The 19,443-nt window shown below is 44.5% G+C and overlaps 1 protein-coding gene across 1 annotated transcript in view; it reads right to left on the bottom strand.

Moving 5' to 3' along the window:
* Positions 1–19,443, bottom strand: part of LOC121536070 (transmembrane protein 131) — a 34,479-nt gene that overhangs the window by 4,586 nt on the left and 10,450 nt on the right. Inside the window, exons 6-32 of the mRNA XM_045217896.1 lie at positions 19,071–19,187; positions 17,996–18,199; positions 17,628–17,778; positions 17,355–17,411; positions 17,039–17,209; positions 16,811–16,919; positions 16,493–16,646; positions 16,043–16,213; positions 15,430–15,540; positions 15,083–15,217; positions 11,861–11,965; positions 11,496–11,582; positions 11,130–11,358; positions 10,792–11,045; positions 10,334–10,443; positions 10,092–10,158; positions 9,819–9,973; positions 9,107–9,249; positions 8,662–8,848; positions 8,356–8,541; positions 7,924–8,082; positions 7,364–7,776; positions 6,863–7,142; positions 6,475–6,617; positions 6,100–6,264; positions 5,619–5,904; positions 5,258–5,382 (exon numbers count right to left, since the gene is read on the bottom strand). Of these exons, the coding sequence (XP_045073831.1) occupies positions 5,258–5,382; positions 5,619–5,904; positions 6,100–6,264; positions 6,475–6,617; positions 6,863–7,142; positions 7,364–7,776; positions 7,924–8,082; positions 8,356–8,541; positions 8,662–8,848; positions 9,107–9,249; positions 9,819–9,973; positions 10,092–10,158; positions 10,334–10,443; positions 10,792–11,045; positions 11,130–11,358; positions 11,496–11,582; positions 11,861–11,965; positions 15,083–15,217; positions 15,430–15,540; positions 16,043–16,213; positions 16,493–16,646; positions 16,811–16,919; positions 17,039–17,209; positions 17,355–17,411; positions 17,628–17,778; positions 17,996–18,199; positions 19,071–19,187 (4,474 nt within the window). The remainder of the gene's footprint in view (positions 1–5,257; positions 5,383–5,618; positions 5,905–6,099; positions 6,265–6,474; positions 6,618–6,862; positions 7,143–7,363; positions 7,777–7,923; positions 8,083–8,355; positions 8,542–8,661; positions 8,849–9,106; positions 9,250–9,818; positions 9,974–10,091; positions 10,159–10,333; positions 10,444–10,791; positions 11,046–11,129; positions 11,359–11,495; positions 11,583–11,860; positions 11,966–15,082; positions 15,218–15,429; positions 15,541–16,042; positions 16,214–16,492; positions 16,647–16,810; positions 16,920–17,038; positions 17,210–17,354; positions 17,412–17,627; positions 17,779–17,995; positions 18,200–19,070; positions 19,188–19,443) is intronic.

Here is a 19,443-nt window from a genome sequence, read left to right as displayed (position 1 = left end):
GAGGCATGTCTTACCTTGCTTCAAAGTAGCCTATTAGATCTCTTTTCTTTCTACATTTTATCTCGGTCACATGAAACCGCTCGCATGTGCGCTGCCCTTTTGACAACAGCGTTTTCCTGCTAATTGCATTATGGAACGAACCTTCACACGTAGACTACTGCCTTGTGCTCATTGCTGTGTTTATAATGTGAAGAAACAATAGTTTATCAACATTTTAAGGTAACCGTTCTGATCTGTTGCATCAGACTCATCCTTTTTAATTATTTATTTTTATGCCTACTGGTTGTATGAATTTGGGATCTATTGTCCCACAACTGTCCCAGGGTATGTTTGGAATAGGCCATTTCTTTCTCAATAAGCTGACCAATAGAATAGATAAACCTTTCTACTATGGGGGATAGTAGATTGAAATAGGCTAGTGATTTTGCTGTTCGTTACTTGTCTTGTTGGCTGAGGAAAAGTTCAATGTGGACAGTTATTCTAACATCTTCAAAGTGCATATCAGAACTCGGTAAGACCGCAAATCGTTGCATCCTCGACATGCATGTTCTGTTAATATGAATTACCATAATCAGAATGTGATTTCTGTCATTCTGAGCACCGTGGGTGGACGCCCTAATCAGGTTATGCACCCAATGCATATAGGTCCAATACATTTCTCAAATGTCCGGTAAATAAAAAAATTTGCCGGTCAAATGTCCCACGCCACATTTTCCTAACGGAAAATGACAGAAGTTAGACGTAGTTTTGCGAGCCAATGCTAACTAGTGTTATCACAATGACTGGAAGTTTATGGGTATCTACTAAAAGGCTTGCAGAGACATAAAAATGGTGTCCACGAATTCATCTGACTCTGGGGAACTAGATAAAAGGGCCTCATTGCTAAAATCCCAAAGTAACCCTTTAAGGAAGTTGAGGTTCTGCTCGTCTCCTGATAAGCTGTAGACCATACTATTTATTAAGAGAGTTTATCTATATTTTCGCAGCTGTCTATTTACCACCACAAACCGATGCTGGCACTAAGACTGCACTCAACAAGCTGTATAAGGCCGTAAGCAAACAAGAAAATGCTCATCCAGAAGCGGCGCTCCTAGTGGCTGGTACTTTTAATGCAGGGAAACTTAAATCAGTCTTACCTAATTTCTACCAGCATGTCACCTGTGCAACTAGAAGCGGAAAAAAACTCTAGATCACCTTTACTCCACATACAAAGCTCTCCCCTGCCTCCATTTGGCAAATCTGACCATACGTCTATCCTCTTGATTCCTGTTTACAAGCAAAAACTCAAACAAGAAGTGCCAGTGACGCGCTTAACACGGAAGAGGTCAGATGAAGTGGATACTAAGCTACAGGACTGTTTTGCTAGCACAGACTGGAATATGTTCCTGGATTCATCCGATGGCATTGAGGACTTTAACACATCAGTCAACGGCTTCATTAAAAATTGCATCGACGACGTCATCCCCACAGTGACCGTACTTACAATATCCCAGCCAGAAGCCATGGATTACAGGCAACATCCGCACTGAGTTAAAGGCTAGAGCTGCCGCTTTCAAGGAGCTGGACACTAATCCGGACGCTTATAAGAAATCCTACTACACTCTCTGACTAACCATCAAATCATTGAATCCTACTACAACCGGCTCTGACGCTTGTCAGATGTGGCAGGGCTTGCAAACTATCACGGATTACAAAGGGGGAACCCAGCCGCAAGCTGCCCAATGACGCGAGCCTACCAGACGAGCTAAATGCCTTCTATGCTCGCTTCGAGGGAAGCAACACTAAACCATGCATGAGAGCAGCAGCTGTTCCGGACGACTGTGTGATCATGCTCTCCGTAGCTAATGTGAGTAAGACTTTTAAACATGTCTAAATTCATGGATTCAGACAGATTACCATGACGCGTACTCAGAGCATGCACTGACCAGCTGGCAAATGTCTTCACTGACATTTTCAACCTCTCCCTGACCCAGTCTGTAATACCTACATGTTTCAAGCAGACCACCATAGTCCATGTGCCCAAGAGCGCCAAGGTAACCTGCCTAAATGAATATCGCCCTGTAGCACTCACATCTGTAGCCATGAAATTATTTGAAAGGCTCACATTAACACAATCATCCCAGATACCCTGGACCTACTCCAATTCAATACCACCCAAACAGATCCACAGATGACGCAATCTCTTTTGCATCAACACTGCCCTTTCCCACCTGGACAAAAGTAACACCTATGTGAGAATGCTGTTAATTGACTACAGCTCAGTGTTAATGCCTTCCAAGCTCATTACTAAGCTAAGGACCCTGGGACTGAACACCTCCCTCTCTTACTGGATCCTGGACTTACTGACGGGTCGCCCCCAGGTGGTGAGGGTAGGCAACACATCCGCCACGCTGATCCTCAACACGGGGGCCCCTCAGGGGTGCGTGCTTAGTCCCCTCCTGTACTCCCTTCTCACCCACGACTGCGTGGCCGCGCACAACTCCAACACCATCATTAAATTTGCCGACAACATGACGGCGGTAGGCCTGATCACCAACGACGAGACAGCAGACCTGGCAGTGTGGTTCCAGGACAACAACCTCTCCCTTAACATCAGCAAGACAAAGGACTGATCTTGGACTACAGGAAACGGAGGGCTGAGCACGCCCCCATTCACATCGACGGGGCTGTAGTGGAGTGGGACGAGAGCTTCAAGTTCCTCGGTGTCCACATCACTAAGGATCGATCATGGTCCACACACACCAACACAGTCGTGAAGAGGGCACGACAACGCCTCTTCCCCCTCAGGAGGCTGAAAAGCTTTGGCATGGGCCCTCAGATCCTCAAAAAGTTATACAGCTGCACCATTGAGAGCATCTTGACTGGCTGCATCACCGCCTGGTATGACAACTGCTTGGCGTCCGACCCCAAGGCGCTACAGAGGGTTGTGCGTAAGGCCCAGTACATCACTGGGACCGAGCTCCCTGCCATCCAGGACCTCTATACCATGCGGTATCAGAGAAAAATTGTCAAAGACTCCATCCACTGAGGTCTTAGACTGTTCTTCCTACTACCACACGGCAAGCGGTACCGATGCACCAAGTCTGGAACCAACAGGACCTTTCTACCCCCAAGCAATTAGACTGCTAAATAGTTAGTTAGTCAAATAGCTACCCGGACTATCTGCATTTACCCTTTTTGCACTAACGTTTTGACTCATCACATACACTGCTGCTATCATTTGTTATCTGTCACTTTATTCCTAGTTATATGTACATACAGTGGGGGAAAAAAGTATTTTGTCAGCCACCAATTGTGCAAGTTCTCCCACTTAAAAAGATGAGAGAGGCCTGTAATTTTCATCGTAGGTACACGTCAACTATGACAAAATGAGAAGAAAAAAAATCCAGAAGATCACATTGTAGGATTTTTAATGAATTTATTTACAAATTATGGTGGAAAATAAGTATTTGGTCAATAACAAAAGTTTCTCAATAGTTTGTTATATACCCTTTGTTGGCAATAACACAGGTCAAACGTTTTCTGTAAGTCTTCACAAGGTTTTCACACACTGTTGCTGGTATTTTGGCCCATTCCTCCATGCAGATCTCCTCTAGAGCAGTGATGTTTTGGGGCTGTCGCTGTGCAACACAGACTTTCAACTCCCTCCAAAGATTTTCTATGGGGTTGAGATCTGGAGACTGGCTAGGCCACTCCAGGACCTTGAAATGCTTCTTACGAAGCCACTCCTTCGTTGCCCGGGCGGTGTATTTGGGATCATTGTCATGCTGAAAGACCCAGCCACGTTTCATCTTCAATGCCCTTGCTGATGGAAGGAGGTTTTCACTCAAAATCTCACGATACATGGCCCCATTCATTCTTTCCTTTACACTGATCAGTCGTCCTGGTCCCTTTGAAGAAAAACAGCCCCAAAGCATGATGTTTCCACCCCCATGCTTCACAGTAGGTATGGTGTTCTTTGGATGCAACTCAGCATTCTTTGTCCTCCAAACACGACGAGTTGAGTTTTTACCAAAAAAGTTATATTTTGGTTTCATCTGACATTCTCCCAATCCTCTTCTGGATCATCCAAATGCACTCTAGCAAACTTCAGACGGGCCTGGACATGTACTGGCTTAAGCAGGGGGACACGTCTGGCACTGCAGGATTTGAGTCCCTGGCGGCGTAGTGTGTTACTGATGGTAGGCTTTGTTACTTTGGTCCCAGCTCTCTGCAGGTCATTCACTAGGTCCCCCCGTGTGGTTCTGGGATTTTTGCTCACCGTTCTTGTGATAATTTTGACCCCACGGGGTGAGATCTTGCGTGGAGCCCCAGATCGAGGGAGATTATCAGTGGTCTTGTATGTCTTCCATTTCCTAATAATTGCTCCCACAGTTGATTTCTTCAAACCAAGCTGCTTACCTATCGCAGATTCAGTCTTCCCAGCCTGGTGCAAGTCTACAATTTTGTTTCTGGTGTCCTTTGACAGCTCTTTGGTCTTGGCCATAGTGGAGTTTGGAGTGTGACTGTTTGAGGTTGTGGACAGGTGTCTTTTATACTGATAACAAGTTCAAACGGGTGCCATTAATACAGGTAACGAGTGGAGGACAGAGGAGCCTCTTAAAGAAGAAGTTACAGGTCTGTGAGAGCCAGAAATCTTGCTTGTTTGTAGGTGACCAAATACTTATTTTCCACCATAATTTGCAAATAAATTCATTAAAAATCCTACAATGTGATTTTCTGGAGAAAAAAAATCTCAATTTGTCTGTCATAGTTGACGTGTACCTATGATGAAAATTACAGGCCTCTCTCATCATTTTAAGTGGGAGAACTTGCACAATTGGTGGCTGACTAAATACTTTCCCCCCCCCCACTGTATCTACCTCAATTACCTCGTACCCCTGCACATGGACTAGGTACTGGTACCCCGTGTATTAGCCACGTTATTGTTACTCAATTTATTATTACTTTATTATAATGTGTTTTATGTTTATATTATTTCTCTATTTTATTTCTCTCTGCATTATGGAGAAGGGCCCGTAAGTTAGCATTTCACTGTTAGTCCACACCTGCTGTTTACAAAGCATGTGACAAATGTAATTTAATTTGATTTTGACAGGCTATATGGCCATATTGCTTAGACGCATCCAATAATCTCAAGTCTACACAGATGCTGAGGGTGTAGGGGATAGGGTGTAGGGGATAGGGTGTAGGGGATAGGGTGTAGGGTGAAGGGGCATGAAGGTAGAAGTGGTCAGAGACAGGATATCTGACCGACCTGGGCTCTTGTCGAATCCAGCCGCCACAGCAGCGAAGGTAGGGTTCCCGTTCTGACCAGGTACAGAGACAGACTTGGTCAGCTTGTTCTTACTGCCTGGGGCAGCAGACATCAGACCCAACTCGCTGGAAAACACACAGAAACAATGAAGACTTTGGTATTTAGAAATGATTATTTTGCTCAATATATATTCTGGGGTTATTCTTTTTGCATTGTTCTTTTCATTACCCATTAGGTTGTGTATGTTTCATGTCACTCTGGCACAGGTAACTACACAGTTAGTTGTATGACTTCTAGATCAGTTTAAGATGTTAGAGCTATGTAAGACTGTTGTTGTTGTTGCTGTTGTAGGTCTGTTTACCTGGTAGCAGTGTTGACCATGCCGCTATAGGAGTCACACAGAGAGAAGCCAGACGAGGGAGGGGGAGGGGTTCCAATGGGTCTCTTCAGGAAGGGATCAGACGAGGGAGGGGGAGGGGTTCCGATGGGTCTCTTTAGGAAGGGATCAGACGAGGGAGGGGGAGGGGTTCCGACGGGTCTCTTCAGGAAGGGATCAGACGAGGGAGGGGGAGGGGTTCCGATGGGTCTCTTCAGGAAGGGATCAGCGTTCATGGTCTGCAGGGAGATCTGTTGGAGACTGTCCACAGCTGAGAAGAAATGGGTAGATGCATGTCATATGGCTGTCTTTATCACAACACTTATTTGAAAGATTGGATTGATACATGCTTGATTCAGGGAGTTAAAAGAGTTAGTGTAAAACCAGTATTAATATGCAAGAAGAGGTCAAGAAACAGGTCTGGAGCAGGTATGAGGGGGTGTTGGTAGTGCAGTGGGTAACTCACCATTGTGTGCTATGTGGAGGGGTACACAGTCCCACTCTGGGGGAGGAGAGATGTCCTTCTCCCCCTCTGAGCCGCTGCTGTTCCCCAGCTCCTGCACCACCGGGCCGTTGGACAGGAACTTAGCCAGGAGAGTGGGGCGGAAGTCTTCCAGCTTCCCACGAGGCACTGGGGTATGAGAAGGGGAATGAAAGGGCATAGAGGGTCACTTACTATACTTAAACATAACCTGACATAAACCCACACAGTCCTGAAGAGGTATGTCCCAAGTCAACAGAAAAAAGGCAGGTAGAATCCAAACAAGACAAAACTTTTGCCATGTCAACGTGAGAAAACAGAAAGGTCAAAGTTCAGTTAGCTGGAAAGGTAGTAACTGACCTCTTGGTTTAGGAGGTATGGGTCTTGGCGTGATTGTTGTTGTTGAGCTGCTGGCCAGGGCCTGCTGCACCGCCACCATGTTCTTGGAATTGAAGCTCTTGCGCTTGTTTTCCAGTGGGGTGACGTATGGAAGCTCCAGGGAGCTGTGGAAAAACAACATGGAATAAAGTGGTCAATGTCTGGAACCTCAATCACATCTGAATAATACAAAATAAAAGGAATGCTTTATTTGTGAGTGCTGGCCCTCTTTTTCACACATGTCAGATTACTCCTGGGCTACAAAACTTATTAAGAGCGGAGCATGTCAGAATTTGAATTTTGAATCAAGGTCATTGAGAGAAATGTGTACAAGCCGGAATAACCAAAGAGGAACCAAACCAAAACCCACCTAGACTTTGCATCCGTTTGGCTCTTCTCCTTTGTAATGGCTGCTGGCTTCTTGTTCTTAGATTTGCAGTAAGCTTCAGGAGTTTCATCTTTCTTCCTCCTTTTGTTGTCCTCTACTATGTCTGGGTTGGAGTTCTCTGTGGTGGTGGAGGAGCTGTCATCGTTGTCCTCCCTCAGTTCCTCTCCTCCCTGAGCCCTTCCCTTGTTCCTCCTCTCCCTCTCTTCCTTCTTCTTCTGGGCTTTGGCTTTGGCCTGCTGCACTTTCCCTTTGGCTGCACTGGCTGGAAGGAGGGAAGTAGATGAGACGGATTCAGATTCATATCACGGTGTATACTGTGTGAACTGAATAAAATCCCCATCAATAACAGGAGTGTTCGTCCGGCGTACCCCTGAATCACAGTAAATTGTTAAATTAGCAGGTAATCGCATTTTAAGGGCCATCCTAATTCTCAACACAAAAGCATATGTTTCTCAGGGTTAATACTAATATCCAGGTAGGTACCTTTGCCCTGAACTGCATCCTGATTTCCCCCCTCCTCAGCAGACTCTGGTCGGTCCAGGTCTTTATCCATAGTCTCCACCAAGCTTACATAGTCAGAGTCCTCCGAGCTGTGCCGGCGTGGCCCATCTAGGGGACCTCTTCCTGGGGCTGAAGGACCAGCCTGTGAGGGGTGCTGCTGGTTCTCTGGAGGAGCCGGCTGGGGCTGCTTGGGGCTCCGGGCCTTGCGGCTGGTCTGTTGGCCAGAGGAGGAGGTGCCGTCGGAGACTTTGGAGCCTGGCTGGGAGGGGGGGATAGGGGGTTGTGTGGGGCCTCGGTTGTGGCCTCCTCTGGTGTTCCTGCTAGCAGCCCTGGAGGCAGAGGCTGGCATCCCTCGCAGGGAGTTGTTGTTAGCTTCTCCACCATAACCATTCATACTGGGAGACAAAATACTGACAAGTTAATAGTTATATAATATTTACATACTAAACATCTCTGATCTACTCATCAAACCATTTCTGATGCTAACGTCAACATATCAGACAAAGTTTACACAAAAACGTACATTCAGAAAACAAACTCACTGTGCATCGCTTTGAAGTCGTACTATTTCCCTGAGGTCAAAGGGCCTCCCTGTCTCCATGGAGGTGCTGGATGTTTCGAAACACATGCGTCTCTTGAACGGCTCCCAGATCCCCAGGGCCTCCAGATAAGCTGCTACAATCACCAGCAGAAACATAGAGCTGGGGACAACAGATAAAGGCAACGTTAGTTATCTTTACAGCCTTAGATACTTGGGAAATATCAGTCCCAGAAATGTAGCTAAATAAATGTTAAAAATACATGTAGACTGGTATGATTTGTGCCAAGATAATTCATGATATACGGGGTGCAACCTATGAGCCTAGTTCTGGATACGGAGTTCGGGGCCGCTGAACTAATCTAGGGGAAACACGGTCTAGGTGGGGTTCCGCCCATAGAATTAGAATGTGTATTTGTGAGGCTCCTCCTCTCACCTCATGATGACAGAGATGATGATGTAGAGCTCCAGCTCCCAGTTGGGTCTGGGGAGGACAGCAGCACAGGAAGCCAGCATGTGGTAGGGCAGAGAGGCGTTGAGGGAGAACACAAAGTAAGAGCCTCCGGTGGTGATGAACTTTAACTCCCGGATCACCCTGGAGGCTGTGAAGTCTGGCGTGAACCTGAGAGAGATGCAGAGATGCATCAACGTTGGTCATTTCAGTCGGTCATTGGAGGTAGTAATGATTAAACAAAGAGAGCACAAAACAATTCTGATGATATTTATCTATAGGTTTACTTACAATATGACGATTTCTTTTGAAGCATTGGGTTTTAGTGGAAACTCCTGACAATTAAGGACTTTAAAGCCAAATCCCTCACAGAGACGTCCGTTTATTTCAGTGGATTGAATGTTTATTTCCAGCTGTCCAGTGTTCTCTAACTTAAAGGATTTTCTCAGAGTGAAGTTCGGCTCCTTCAACTTAATTTCTGAAACAAGGTTCACACGGTTAAGTCACATACCTTAGACAACTTCCTCTTTCATTTCCATTTTTAACTGCAGAGGGTTGTGTGTCCAGGGCCCAATCCTAACTAGAGATCAAATGTATAATTTACACTCAAGCTTAATTAAAAAACTATCAAAAGGGCTCTTCAAGACTATTCTCGGAGTTCAAACCGCCTATAAGTAGTGGTTTCCTGTCTGTGCATGCAGGGCGTCTATAACAAACTGGATTGTAGACCACTCACTGTCTGTGCAGTCCTTCAGTAGAGACTCAGTCATCTTGAACCTGAGGAACCCCCCTGGACCCGGGGCCTTGCCCCCTACCTTCAGCCTCTCATAGCTGCCCTGACCCTGCACCACCAGGATCTCTACCACCGTCAGGTTGTTCCTGTAGACACACACAGTAAACAAAAGGTTAAATACAAATCATTAGAACAATAAACAGCAGTTTATATTTTATTTCACACAAACTGCTACGATTCAAAATGCAATTCATTGCATACAAACACCAATATCGCCAAGTCGTCAAATGAACTTGAGTGAGGAGACCTCCACATCTCTCAGACAAAGCCTGTAAAAGAGATAATGTTCTGACTGCTGACTTCTCTCTGTAACCCTGTAGCTACTAGTGCACCTGGGAGACTATATCCCTCCTCTGCCCGTCCTCCTCAGTCCAATAGAGATATTCATAGCTGAACGTCTCTCAAATCACCACCCTGCCTCTAACAGCTGCTGATTTTAAGAGGCAACATCAGAGCTTGCCGGAACTTCACCCCCCCCTCCCTCCTCAAATTGACACACTATCCCCTATATAGTGCACTACTTTTGACCACAACCCCATAGGCCCTGGTCAAAAGTAGTGCACTATATAGGGACCAGGGTGCCATTTGGGACGCAGCCAGAGACTTATGTAAGTGGACATTTGGTGAAGTCCTACAGGCTTTAGGGTTAACATGCCTGAGAATAAGCAGAGAGGTGACGGTGTGGTTGCTGACAGGGGAGAATTTCAAACGTAGCGACCTCACTTCCTCTGGCTGCAGAATTAGGTTGTAAACGTAGGGTTGTGTCGTCGAGCCCTCGGCGAAGCCTGCGCTGCCTCTGACCACGGGCGTCTGCAAAGGGGAAGGAGAAAGAGTCAAGTCTCAAACGGTCATTGCAAAATGATTGTGTCTGATCAACTCGCACCACACAGGAATAAAAGATAGGAAAGTGAAGTCAAAGTAAACTCACGTGGTTTCTGTGTACCTGGAACTCCATTGTGTCGGGGGTGAAGTGTGGGAGCCTCTCCAGGGGAAACCTGGCGTGAAGGGATAATGGAGTTAAGACCATAGAATTACTTCTAGAATGATTTTCCATTCATTCTAACTCTACGGTCGAGAAACCCCATCAGTGTGACATGAAACATCTTGCCAAAGGGGTGACAGACACAATGATTATTAGCAAACTACAGGTGCATACTGAAGGCTACTCACATTTGTGCTAGTTTGTCGGTGACGGCCGGGAGGTTGGGATAGAGGGCTAACGGCAGGACTTGGACATATACAGGGACGTCAGCTGGGTTCTCCAAGACTACCTCTACCTCCTGACAACAGAAGACAGCTGGTTAGAACAGAAGGCTCAATACAGTAGCATGTATAGGACCCCGAGTTGTTCTTGACGGTGTGACTTGACCAGGAAAACTCTTGGCTCTAGTTATAGCACTTAGTTTAGAGTTGTTCTGGTCACATGGTCTGGGAACCTCCCCTTGGCCTGACAATCTAGAATTCTAAGCTAGACATAGGAAAGATCTCAATTGCATACTCCTCGCATCCTTCTCAAAACCCATTGGAGGAGGGTTTCTGGTTTTCTCATCCAATGGGTTTTGAGAAGGAGATGAGGAGTACGCAATTGAGATCTTCCCATAGAATAGATGTTAATGAATCTGCCTCACCGAGGAGCTGGTGAGGCTGGTGAGAGGGAACAGGACCTGCCGGGAGGAGTTAATGATAGAAGGCCACTTCAGCTGAGCAGACACTCTGGTCTCAATATTCTTCTGGAGGTCAGCGTTGGCCTCAAACACCGCCTCCGCCATGTGTCCTGAACTCTCCTTCAGCTCTTTCCATCTCCGACGGAGCATTTGATACAAATCTACGTCCGCGTCCCACATATCCTCCTGCATTGAGAGCCCAGGCGGTCTGCTCTCAGCTGAAAGAAGATCAAGATGTTTCAGCAAAGCAGAAGTTCGGTAAGTGTAGCCGCAAACTGACCCCAATAACCAGAAACACTCACATTTCAGAACAAACGGTACTCCCACATAACAGTGGTCGCCACACTGCAAGCTGGCGTCAAAATAAATCTTGGCGACCTTTGACTTGCGTTTGGGTTCCAGCTCGTCCCGGTTGTTCTTCAGTCTCCTGTAGTAGAAACGTGAGTCCTCAGTCAGAGAGTGGATCTGCTGCAGTGTCACCTTCTGAGAGAACGAGCTCACCATGCTTAGACTCTGCTGCACCACTTTACCCTGGGAGGGACAGAACACACGGAGAACAGGGGTTACTTGTGCACATGTTGAATATTAGAGAGGCAAAATACAAAATGTTTGAAACACTCAAAACAATATAGCAATATCTATGAACAGTAAAGTATTGTTCGTCTAACCGGAAAAGACGGCGGGAGGACAATGTGTTTGGGATAGCTGGTCAACGTGCCCACTGCAACGACTGCTTTCACTGGTATCGTTAATATCTGTTTACAGAAGAGAATGAAAATCAATGACAATTCTTGAACATCACAACAATGAACAAATGAATGCATTTTATGTATTGATTTTATTTTTGTGTGTGTCCTTTATTTAACCAGAGAAGTCACATTGAGATGTAAATCCATTTCAAGTGAGCCCTGGCCAAATTGAACTTCACAAAAGTAAAATACGTATATAGTTGCCTTAGCCACGAGCAACTCAAATAGCATGACTTAGTGACAGTAGCACTTCAACGGGCCAGTGGGCCAGCTGACAGGTATACCTGGTAGTCTGTTGTGATGTGGATAGCTCCGTCGTAGGCCCCCTCCAGGTCTTTCGCCACCAGGGTGACCCGGAAGGCAGCGTAGTAGCCCGAGGCTAGGATCACCTGCAGGTGGAACAACAACAGCTGTCAGTCAGCCTCCTGATTTCCATCTACTTTACCTGCTGCTCACAGACACAAGGCCACTTTATTGGTGTTACCTAGCAGATGAATAAAGCATTCTGCTGTTATCTATACACACACCTCCTTTCTACTCCATCTGTACAGGATCATGAGTGTACTCACTACTAAGGACTCAAGACAAAGACAATTTACTACGGGACCAGTATGAAAAAAAAATAAAAAAAAATATGTATTCACTAACTGTAAGTCGCTCTGGATAAGAGCGTCTGCTAAATGACTAAAATGTAAATGTAAATGTACTAGCTCTGGCTTTGCTGATAGCTATGGATATGTAGGGGTGGCAGGTGGCCTAGTGGTGGTTAAGAGGTTGGGCAAGTAACCGAAAGGTTGCTGGTTCGATTTCCCCGACTAGGTGAAAAATCTGTCGATGTGCCCCTGAGCAATGCACTTAACCCCAATTGTTCCTGTAAGTCGCTCTGGATAAGAGCGTCTGCTAAAATAATTTGTTTATATATACACATACATATATATACACACACACAGTCGGAAGTTAACATACACCTTAGACAAATACATTTAAACTCAGTTTTTCACAATTCCTGACATTTAATCCTAGTAAAAAATCCCTGTATTAGGTCAGTCAGGATCACTACTTTATTTTTAAAATGTGAAAATGTCAGAATAATAGTGAATTATTTATTTCAGCTTTTATTTCTTTGATCACATTCCCAGTGGGTCAGCAGTTTACATACACTCAATTAGTATTTGGTAGCATTGCCTTTAAATTGTTTAACTTGAGTCAAACGTTTCAGGTAGCCTTCCACAAGCTTCCTGACTGATGTCTTGAGATGTTGCTTCAATATATCCACATAATATTCCTTCCTCATGATGCCATCTATTTTGTGAAGTGCACCAGACCCTCCTGCAGCAAAGCACCCCCACAGCATGATGCTGCCACCCCCGTGCTTCACGGTTGGGATGGTGTTCTTCGGCTTGCAAGCAACCCCCTTTTTCCTCCAAACATAACGATGGTCATTATGGCCAAACAGTTCTATTTTTATTATATCAGACCAGAGGACATTTCTCCAAAAAAGTTGTCCCCATGTGCAGTTGTCCCCATGTGCAGTTGCAAACCGTAGCCTGGCTTTTTTATGGCGGTTTTGGAGCAGTGGCTTCTTCCTTGCTGAGCAGCCTTTCAAGTTATGTCGATATAGGACTCGTTTTACTGTGGATATAGATGCTTTTGTACCTGTTTCCTCCAGCATCTTCACAAGGTCCTTTGCTGTTGTTCTGGGATTGATTTGCACTTTTCGCACCAAAGTACATTCATCTCTAGGAGACAGAACGCGTCTCCTTCCTTAGCGGTATGATGGCTGCGTGGTCCCATGGTGTTTATACTTGCGTACTATTGTTTGTACAGATGAACGTGGTACCTTCAGGCGTTTGGAAATTGCTCCCAAGGATGAACCAGACTTGTGGAGGTCTACAATATTTTTTCTGAGGTCTTGGCTGATTTCTTTTGATTTTCCCATGATGTCAAGCAAAGAGGCACTGAGTTTCAAGGTAGGCCTTGAAATACATCCACAGGTACACCTCCAATTGACTCAAATTATGTCAATTAGCCTATCAGAAGCTTCTAAAGCCATGACATCATTTTCTGGAATTTTCCAAGCTGTTTAAAGGAACAATCAACTTAGTGTATGTAAACTTCTGACCCACTAGAATTGTGATACAGTGAATTATAAGTGAAAATCTGTCTGTAAACAATTTTTGGAAAAATTACTTGTGTCATGCAAAGTAGATGTCCTAACCGACTTGCCAAAACGATAGTTTGTTAACAAGAAACTTGTGGAGTGGTTGAAAAACGAGTTTTAATGACTCCAACCTAAGTGTATGTAAACTTCCGACTTCAACTGTGTGTGTGTGTGTATATATATATATACTCAATTAGTATTTGGTAGCATATATACATATATATACACACATACAGTGCTATGAAAAAGTATTTGCCCCCTTTCAAATTCTCTCTACTTTTGCATATTTGTGATACTGAATGTTATCAGATCTTCAACCAAAACCTAATATTAGATAAAGGGAACATAAGTGGACAAATAACACAACTACATATTTATTTCAAACAAAGTTATGCAACACCCAAATTCCCCTGTGTGAAAAAGTAAAACCAAACACTGCATTCCACAGTAAGAACATCATACCAAAGGTCAAGCATGGTGGTGGTGGTGTGATGGTTTGGGGATGCTTTGCTGCCTCAGGACCTGGACGACTTGCCTTAATAGAAGGAACCATGAATTCTTCTCTGTATCAGAGAATTCTACAGGAGAATGTCAGACCATCCGTCTGTGAGCTGAAGCTGAAGCGCAGCTGGGTCATGCAGCAAGACAATGATCCAAAACACACAATCAAGTCTACATGAAAATAGCTAAAAAGCAACAAATTTGAAGTTTCTGAATGGCTTAGTCAAAGTCCAGACCTAATCCCAATTGAGATGTTGTGGCAGGACTTGAAACGAGCAGTTCATGCTTGAAAACCCACACGTCACTGAGTTAAAGCAGTTCTGCATGGAAGAGTGGGCCAAAATTCCTCCACAGCGACGTGAGAGACTGATCAACAACTACAGGAAGCATTTGGTTGGAGTCATTGCAGCTAAAGGTGGCACAACCAGTTATTGAGTGTAAGGGGGCAATTACTTTTTCACACTGGGGAATTGGGTGTTGCATAACTTTGTTTATGAAATATATTAAATAAATATGTAATTGTTGTGTTATTTGTTCACTTATGTTCCCTTTATCTAATATTAGGTTTTGGTTGAAGATCTGATAATTCAGTATCACAAATATGCAAAAGTAGTACTTTTACATAGCACTGTATATATGTGGTTGTCCTAGCTATGTTAAGATGAATGCACTAACTGAGTCGCTCTGGATAACAGCATCTGCTAAATGACTAAAATGTTGTTGTTTTTTAAAGAAGAGGGGAACATTTCATAATATTTCATAGCAGGCTTAAATGATCTCCATTGTCTTCAAGTACTGTTAGACTCAGCCAGCCCAGGGACAGTAGTAGGTGCGATGCTGTTACCGTTTTGTGAGGAGAAGCTGAGGCGTTGTGTAGCTCTCTGCTCTTGGTCAGCACCGTGGTTCTGTTGCCTCTCTCTATCTTCAACAGCTCCACACTCAGACTCTCTCCTGTCATCAGCCACGGCCGGATCACCAGCTGTACGAGTGAGAGAGTGATAAAATGACTCCTTGTCTCTTTTTTCGTCACACGAATCAAATCTGTTTTCAAATTGGTTGAGGTGAAGGAGCGATACTAGGCAGCTACCTCTAGTGAAGCATTGAAATAGTTACCCATGGTTACACATGCATTCAAAAAGAGAGCTGTACTGCTTTATTATGGGATGTCTACAGAGCAGAGGTTGAGCCTACCTCTATGGGGTTGCTGTTGACAACCACAAACAGGATGCTGCTGGTGTCTGTAGCGCTGAGAACACCAAAGTCCAGGAAGTTCTCTTGCAGACTGGGCGGCAGGACAAAGGGCTGTTGGGAGGAGAGGGGAAGAAGGGGAGGAAAAAAGGTGAGTATATTGTTATGATATGGAGGCAAGGTTAGCGTTAGGACATACACAAACACCCTATACAGGATACACTTCCACACTCCATTCCCCCAGGGGGCAGCAGGAACCTTGTTCAGCCTGGTTGATAAGCACATCAGGTGATCGTCAGTCAGCGTCCCATCTTACAAGCCGTGAGGCTGCTGGTTCATGGCCTTTCGTTTTTGATTTTGAATTTTTAGTTTAGGCTTGCCCGTTTGGAATTCATGTTTCTTCACCATCTGAACAAATAATAATCTGCTTGGACTGGCGACCAAGAGGTGAAGGTCTAGTTACGGGTTTCATAACAATATGCATTTGCAGGTGTTTCCCCCAATGTGCTTGAGCGTGTTCGTGTGTGTGTATGTGTGTTCGATTTCATGTGTGTGTGTGTGTGTGTGTGTGTGTGTGTGTACACTATTTCCCCAGTGTGTGTGTGTGTTGCAGTACCTCCAGGAAGCCAGTGTAGGCGCGGACGGGGAGGTGGAACTTAGAGGCGTTGGTGACCAGCAGAATGTTGCTGTCGATGTGATTGGATGGCCGGACGGGCTGGAAGTGGAGGGAGAAGATGTAGCGAGACTCCTGAGGGGGGATCAACACTGGCTCACTGAAGTTCTGCACCTGAGGAGGAAAACACAGGGGACCGTTCATATATGCTGCAGCATTAGGACACACTCAGAGGACAACAGAGCGGTTCAACAGGTTTAAGACTTGACAAACCAAAGTCCCCTCAGGGAGCAATAAAGTAGCCATTTCTTATCTTAAGACTTGAGAGCCGTGATTAGTAATTGATTGAGGTTTGTTGTGTTTGAGCTGCATTGGAACAAAAGCCTGCAAGCATTGAGTTGCCCGACAGCAACAGGCCTCTGGAACACAGTACAGTTCATAACAGTAACTTACTAAGAACATGGTCTTGGCTTCGTCTGGAAGGGACACGTCATGGATGCGGATGGCAAAGTGGAAAGTGTTGGTGAGGTGGATGGGCTTGACCACTGGCTCTAGCACACTGTCCCTGATGTGGAACAACGTGACCGTATGGTCAAACCCCAAATATCTGACACACAGAGATGGAGAGGAGAGTTAGGGAAGACGTTTCAATTGTTCTGAAATTTTGTAATGGTGATTTGTTTAGGTAAAAAAAATAAACTATTAACTTATTTTCAGTGATTAAATAAACTACTTGTCATTGTTATTGGTCACAGAAACAGAAACACATACCCTTCTAGAACTTCAGCTAGGTATGGGATTTCAAGTTTGGAGTAGCTTTTCTCTTTCGCTTTTACTGTTATTTTACCGGAGGACTGGGAAGCTTTTTGAACTTTCGATGCTGGAAATAAAAATATAAAAAAATTGTTTCAAAACACGTTGGAACAAAAAGGCAGAGGTGCAATATGCAGGAGAAATTCCAGAAGGTATGGGGAGTAGTAAGCAATATAGCTCACTTACCATCAAAACTAATACTGGCGACTTTGGTGTATCTATGTTCTCCAGCTTTTAGCGTGACAGCCTTGAAGTCTATCGTGACGGCATCGTTTGACGGCGTCGCTCGAACACTCATTATCTGCACATCTTTCGCTCCGGAATTGAGAAGGTGCAAATTCAACTGCTTTGGTCGATCTGTGAAACGTTTCAACAGAATATACAACAAACAACAAATCAATCACCGAAGTACCATTTTCAAATGACCAAATCACAAAAATATTTAACGAAAGCCTGACCCATTCGAGAATGAGGGTATAAACGTGAAGTGAACACAGCATACCTTGTGAGCGTAGCGTACCAAAGTCCAGCATTTCTATTGAGGAGTAGATTCCCGGTGCTGAGGACAAAGATACACAGGATCAGGAGACGGCTCAATCAGCCAGTCACAGCTAAAAGTGTACAAGTGTGAGGTGTTTACTATTGGAAATGTACGGTGAGGCGTTGCTATAGGAAACAACGTTGTTATTGGAAACGTATGGTGTGAGGCGTTGTTATTGGAAACAACGTTGTTATTGGAAACATATGGTGTGAGGCGTTGCTATTGGAAACGTACCTGAGGTGACCTCCACTTCTACAGGCAAAATGATGAACTCATCCTGGTTGGAGGCGTTTGTTTTGATTCTGATGAAGGCCGTGTGGTTGTCTGCGTCTCTAGAGGAGAAACTGGCTCTCATCACCCCCTTCGTCTCAAACGGGGGAATCTCCTGAGAACCACACAGGAAGGAAGAACAGAAAATACAAGTTTAGTCCTTTCTTTTATTCAGGGGTCAAGTAGTTGCCTCATTTAAATTCAGCTCCGGTCAGGAATGTCTCAATTCCAATCCCAATTGTGTAGAAGTTATGTTATGCATGAAAGTAAAAAAGATACTAATCTCCTGATGGATTATATAAAAGACCCTGACTGTCCTGATCTATACACACCCACAGATGGTGCGTTCCTCCCTGCTGCCCTGTGGGGAGCTCCAGGTGCAGGTCTCCTCCACTAGAGTACATCTCCACTACCTGCAGTGGCTCACTATGTGGGTTGTGGATGTTTATGAGTGGAGAGAAGCTGCTGTTGACTGGGACTCGGGCCCCTATGAACGGCCGCAGCCTGTAGGGGTTGGGGATACCCACACCAAACACCTGCAGGGGATAAGACACCAACAGCACAACATTACACTCAGGATTTACAGCAGGGATCTACGTGATCTACAGCAGGGATCTACCTGATCTAGAGCACTCAGATCCAGAGGATCACACTGTGTGCTGGTTTTCAAGTGGCAGGCACGAGAAAAAAAACAGCAGAAAATGCAACCCACAAAGGACCCTTACATACAGTGTCCAGAACATATCTCCAGTATACAGACATTACAGAATTATTAGTATAGATATATTTTACATTTACATTTACATTTTAGTCATTTAGCAGACGCTCTTATCCAGACGATTCGTTGTGAATACATCTTTTTACTGGCCCCCGTGGAATCGAACCCACAACCCTGGCGTCAAACGCCATGTCTATCAACTGAGCTCATCCCTGCCGGCCATTCCCTCCCCTACCCTGGACGACGCTGGGCCAATGTGCGCGCATTTCGGGCGGCGCCGACAGAGTGATTAACCAGTTTATCGTCGTGCGGCCTTAGACACTGCGCCACTTATATGACATATTATTACGTAAACATATGTATCCGTACACACCTGATATGTAAACACTCCATGATTAATTATTAGTATAGATATGACACATTATTACCTAAACATATGTATTCATACACACCTGATATGTAAACACTCCATGATTAATTATTAGTATAGATATGACATATTATTACGTAAACATATGCATTCAAACACACCTGATATGTAAACACTCCATGATTAATTATTAGTATAGATATGACACATTATTACCTAAACATATGCATTCAAACACACCTGATATGTAAACACTCCATGATTAATTATTAGTATAGATATGACACATTATTACCTAAACATATGTATTCATACACACCTGATATGTAAACACTCCATGATGCGAGGTATTAATAAATAAAGTATTCTCTACATTCCCTACTACTCGAGCGAGGAAGACCACATCAAACGATGTATTCCCCCCTGGTGGAATTATCTACAGGGAGAAACAAAGAGAAGGGATCGGATGAATTAACTGTGGAGAAAGAAGACGAAAATTATCCAATGAAAAGATTGGAATCAAAAGGTCGAGCTACTTTTGGAAATGTCAATATAACCAACCAATTAAGATTGAGAACATTTATTGAAAATGTTAAATTAATTAATGTGATGACGCAGTAAAACGAAGATTCTTGTCATGATGCCATATTGTTTTATAAGATACTGGGAGACAGCCAGACATAAACAAATCG

The sequence above is a fragment of the Coregonus clupeaformis genome, unplaced genomic scaffold (genome assembly GCF_020615455.1).
Source record: "Coregonus clupeaformis isolate EN_2021a unplaced genomic scaffold, ASM2061545v1 scaf1265, whole genome shotgun sequence".
Taxonomy (NCBI): Eukaryota; Metazoa; Chordata; class Actinopteri; order Salmoniformes; family Salmonidae; genus Coregonus; species Coregonus clupeaformis.
The sequence above is the reverse complement of the archived record's forward strand: the minus strand, read 5'-3'. Positions and strand labels throughout refer to the sequence as shown.